The sequence below is a fragment of the Megalobrama amblycephala genome, linkage group LG24 (assembly GCF_018812025.1).
Source record: "Megalobrama amblycephala isolate DHTTF-2021 linkage group LG24, ASM1881202v1, whole genome shotgun sequence".
NCBI classification, from domain to species: domain Eukaryota; kingdom Metazoa; phylum Chordata; class Actinopteri; order Cypriniformes; family Xenocyprididae; genus Megalobrama; species Megalobrama amblycephala.
Window position 1 is genome coordinate 249,072 of NC_063067.1, and position 5,929 is coordinate 255,000.

Sequence of the window (5,929 nt, forward strand, 5' to 3'; positions counted from 1 at the left end):
AGCTGACTGACTCTGATGGGCAGGTTGAACTCCATCTCCCAGCAGGCCGCGGGGCAGCGGCTCAAAGCCCTAAAGAGGTTTAAGTTCAGAGGATCAAACGACAGCTGGAGACAGACTCATCAGAGAGAGCGACACGCTGACATGCCTCTCAAACGAGAAGGTGAGACACTTTCAGCTCTGAATGGTTCAGGTCTGCTCGTCATGTGTTTGTGTGTGCTGCTGGTGTGTCTGTCATGCTCAGGGTCACTGTTACATGTGTGTGTTTAATCTGTGTGTGTGTGTGTGTGTGTTAGATACGGAGCGAGCGCTGCAGGCCATGGAAGCCTGTCAATCAGCAGGTGATGAAGGATTCAGGAGTCGCGCAGAGAGACTTTTGACCATCTTTCAGAGTGACCTGTTTCAGGCTCTGCTGGGTGAGTAAAACAAACAAACACACACACACACACACAGAGCTAATCAGCTGTGAGTGGCAGTGTGAACTCTCTATATTTAGTGTGTAATCTGTCATTGAGAGATTTACACTCGTGACATCATCAGATTAGACAGATCTGGAGGCGTGTCCTGGCAGATGAGCTGTGTGTGATTGGTTCCTGGGGATGAATGGAGCTGTCAATCAGCGTCAGGATTCCCTGCTGGCAGACGAGACACTGTTGATTCACACACACTCCAACTCTAATCAAAACAACATGCTGAAATGTGTTGAAACTTGAAAGGGAAGTTGTGCTGGTCTTTTCTTCCCTATTGTGTCGTATATCCAAGTGAAACGCTTCTCAAACAAGAACAAATGTAGGGCGGGGCTTGATTTTGTCTGTGGGGAATTGATTGGATGGATGTGGTTTGCTATTGGTGGATCTCATGTGAGTGACAGGTTGCCCCGCCCTCATCATCAGAAAAGAGAAGAGATGCTGCAAGAGAGAGGAGATATTCTGATTCAAGATTACCAGGAACATGAGTTTAACACAATAATGATGTACACCGATAAATCATTTAGAATAAACACTGCAATGTTCCATAAAAAAAACAAAAAAATATATTGTTTTCATAGTGAGTTTAATATCAAGTGTGTTTGTTTCTCCCGCAGACATTCAGGAGTTTTATGAGCTGACGGTGTTTGAGAATCAATCCGAAGATCAAGCGCTCACATCGGGACTGGTGAGTGTGTGTTTGAATCACAGCTGAAGATTTGTATTATGTCAGTAGTATGTGTAAATAAACTCTTTCTGTGGTGCCTACATTCAGATTTCCCTGATTATTGTGTGAGCAAAAGGATGACGTAAAATGCTTTTGTTAAAAATACTGATCAAACTTCTAAATTTTTGCACTCCCACCCATGGACAGAGGGGTGGAGCCAAAATCAGAAGTGCATTATGGGTGTTGAAGTTTTTGGCAAAAGAGAACACCGCAGCCCTTTCTCTGTTCTCTCTAGTCATGTCGCACTGATTTCAGACTTTTTTTTGCCTTTCTACTGCATAGACAGTCAAATTCCATAAAAGCCCATCAGTGAATCAGGCCCGTTCACACCAAGAACCGTAACTGTAACCATAACATGAACTATAATGATAATAATGTTAACTATAACCATAACTAAAAGATAATGTTAACTATAACCTAAAATGATAATAACTAAAATAAAAGATAATGTTAACTATAACCATAACTAAAAGATAATGTTAACTATAACCATAACTAAAATGATAATGTTAACTATAACCATAACTAAAATGATAGTTAACTAAAATGATAACTGTAATGATAATGTTAACTATAACCATAACTAAAAGATAATGTTAACTATAACCATAACTAAAATGATAGTTAACTAAAATGATAACTGTAATGATAATGTTAACTATAACCATAACTAAAATGATAATGTTAACTATAACCAAAACTAAAATGATGTTAACTGTAACCAAAACTAAAATGATAACTGTAATGAAAATGTTAACTATAACCATAACTAAAATGATAGTTAACTAAAATGAGAACTGTAATGATGTTAACTATAACCATAACTAAAATGATAGTTAACTATAACCAAAACTAAAATGATAACTGTAATGAAAATGTTAACTATAACCATAACTAAAATGATAGTTAACTAAAATGAGAACTGTAATGATGTTAACTATAACCATAACTAAAATGACAGTTAACTATAACCAAAACTAAAATGATAACTGTAATGATGTTAACTATAACCATAACTAAAATGATAATGTTAACTATAACCAAAACTAAAATGAGAACTGTAATGATGTTAACTATAACCAAAACTAAAATGATGTTAACTATAACCAAAACTAAAATAATAACTGTAATGAAAATGTTAACTATAACCATAACTAAAATGATAGTTAACTAAAATGAGAACTGTAATGATGTTAACTATAACCATAACTAAAATGACAGTTAACTATAACCAAAACTAAAATGATAACTGTAATGAAAATGTTAACTATAACCATAACTAAAATGATAGTTAACTAAAATGAGAACTGTAATGATGTTAACTATAACCATAACTAAAATGACAGTTAACTATAACCAAAACTAAAATGATAACTGTAATGATGTTAACTATAACCATAACTAAAATGATAATGTTAACTATAACCAAAACTAAAATGATAATATTAACTATAACCAAAACTAAAATGATGTTAACTATAACCAAAACTAAAATAATAACTGTAATGAAAATGTTAACTATAACCATAACTAAAATGATAGTTAACTAAAATGATAACTGTAATGAAAATGTTAACTATAACCATAACTAAAATGATAATGTTAACTATAACCATAACTAAAATGATAATATTAACTATAACCAAAACTAAAATGATGTTAACTATAACCAAAACTAAAATGATAACTGTAATGAAAATGTTAACTATAACCATAACTAAAATGATAGTTAACAAAAATGAGAACTGTAATGATGTTAACTATAACCATAACTAAAATGATAGTTAACTATAACCAAAACTAAAATGATAACTGTAATGAAAATGTTAACTATAACCATAACTAAAATGATAGTTAACTAAAATGAGAACTGTAATGATGTTAACTATAACCATAACTAAAATGACAGTTAACTATAACCAAAACTAAAATGATAACTGTAATGATGTTAACTATAACCATAACTAAAATGATAATGTTAACTATAACCAAAACTAAAATGATAATATTAACTATAACCAAAACTAAAATGATGTTAACTATAACCAAAACTAAAATAATAACTGTAATGAAAATGTTAACTATAACCATAACTAAAATGATAGTTAACTAAAATGATAACTGTAATGAAAATGTTAACTATAACCATAACTAAAATGATAATGTTAACTATAACCATAACTAAAATGATAATGTTAACTATAACCAAAACTAAAATGATGTTAACTATAACCAAAACTAAAATGATAACTGTAATGAAAATGTTAACTATAACCATAACTAAAATGATAGTTAACTAAAATGATAACTGTAATGAAAATGTTAACTATAACCAAAACTAAAATGATAATGTTAACTATAACCAAAACTAAAATGATAACCGTAATGATAATGTTAACTATAACCAAAACTAAAATGATAATGTTAACTATAACCAAAACTAAAATGATAGTTAACTAAAATGATAACTGTAATGAAAATGTTAACTATAACCATAACTAAAATGATAATGTTAACTATAACCAAAACTAAAATGATAATGTTAACTATAACATAACTAAAATGATAACCGTAATGATAATGTTAACTATAACCAAAACTAAAATGATAATGTTAACTATAACCAAAACTAAAATGATAATGTTAACTATAACCAAAACTAAAATGATAACCGTAATGATAATGTTAACTATAACCATAACTAAAATGAGAATGTTAACTATAACCAAAACTAAAATGATAATGTTAACTATAACATAACTAAAATGATAACCGTAATGATAATGTTAACTATAACCAAAACTAAAATGATAATGTTAACTATAACCAAAACTAAAATGATAATGTTAACTATAACCAAAACTAAAATGATAATGTTAACTATAACCATAACTAAAATGATAATGTTAACTATAACCAAAACTAAAATGATAATGTTAACTATAACCAAAGCTAAAATGATAATGTTAACTATAACCATAACTAAATGATAACCGTAATGATAATGTTAACTATAACCAAAACTAAAATGATAATGTTAACTATAACCATAACTAAAATGATAACCGTAATGATAATGTTAACTATAACCAAAACTAAAATTATAATGTTAACTATAACCAAAACTAAAATGATAATGTTAACTATAACCAAAACTAAAATGATAACTGTAATGAAACTGATAACTATAACCAAAACTAAAATGATAATGTTAACTATAACCAAAACTAAAATGATAACCGTAATGATAATGTTAACTATAACCAAAACTAAAATGATAATGTTAACTATAACCAAAACTAAAATGATAACCGTAATGATAATGTTAACTATAACCAAAACTAAAATGATAATGTTAACTATAACCAAAACTAAAATGATAATGTTAACTATAACCATAACTAAAATGATAACCGTAATGATAATGTTAACTATAACCAAAACTAAAATGATAATGTTAACTATAACCAAAACTAAAATGATAATGTTAACTATAACCAAAACTAAAATGATAACTGTAATGAAAATGTTAACTATAACCAAAACTAAAATGATAATGTTAACTATAACCAAAACTAAAATGATAATGTTAACTATAACCAAAACTAAAATGATAACTGTAATGAAACTGATAACTATAACCAAAACTAAAATGATAATGTTAACTATAACCAAAACTAAAATGATAACCGTAATGATAATGTTAACTATAACCAAAACTAAAATGATAACTGTAATGAAAATGTTAACTATAACCATAACTAAAATGATAGTTAACTAAAATGATAACTGTAATGATAATGTTAACTATAACATAACTAAAATGATAATGTTAACTATAACCAAAACTAAAATGATAATGTTAACTATAACCATAACTAAAATGATAATGTTAACTATAACCAAAACTAAAATGATAGTTAACTAAAATGATAACTGTAATGATAATGTTAACTATAACATAACTAAAATGATAATGTTAACTATAACCAAAACTAAAATGATAATGTTAACTATAACCATAACTAAAATGATAATGTTAACTATAACCAAAACTAAAATGATAACTGTAATGAAAATGTTAACTATAACCATAACTGAAATGATAGTTAACTAAAATGATAACTGTAATGATAATGTTAACTATAACCATAACTAAAATGATAATGTTAACTATAACATAATGTAACACAGTTCGTAGATACGGGAAGAAGGAGGCGGGAACCGGCGAACGTTCAACAAAACTTTAATTCAAAATAAACAAAGAACAAAACGAAAGTAATGCCGGCAGACCCTCGCGGACGTCTGCTGGCCACACAAACATAATAAAACATAAAATAAAGTCCAGGCCTGGTCCTCTCTCATCCTTCACTGTCATCGCTCCTCCTTTTATGCTCCCGGAGCTCCTCCGTGAGAGACTCAAGGCCGGTGCGCCTCCCAGGTGATGCTCGTTATCACTTGCGTCACCGGCCTCGCGCCATTCCCTCACGGCTCTCGCCCACCCTGGTCGCCACACATAACTAAAATGATAGTTAACATTATCATTACAGTTATCATTTTAGTTAACTATAACCATAACTAAAATGATAATGTTAACTATAACCAAAACTAAAATGATAACTGTAATGAAAATGTTAACTATAACCATAACTAAAATGATAGTTAACTAAACTGATAACTGTAATGATAATGTTAACTATAACCAAAACTAAAATGATAATGTTAACTAAAATGATAA

At 29.0% G+C, this 5,929-nt stretch overlaps 1 protein-coding gene across 3 annotated transcripts in view; it reads left to right on the plus strand.

Moving 5' to 3' along the window:
- dlg4b (discs, large homolog 4b (Drosophila)) overlaps window positions 1-5,929 on the plus strand; it is a 52,476-nt gene continuing 46,547 nt past the window's right edge. For all 3 annotated transcript variants that reach the window (XR_007182924.1, XM_048177835.1, XM_048177837.1), the window contains exons 1-3: window positions 1-160; window positions 294-413; window positions 1,082-1,152. Coding sequence is in view for 2 of the 3 variants with exons in the window: in XM_048177835.1 (XP_048033792.1) it covers window positions 16-160; window positions 294-413; window positions 1,082-1,152 (336 nt within the window). In the remaining variant the exon portion in view is untranslated. The remainder of the gene's footprint in view (window positions 161-293; window positions 414-1,081; window positions 1,153-5,929) is intronic.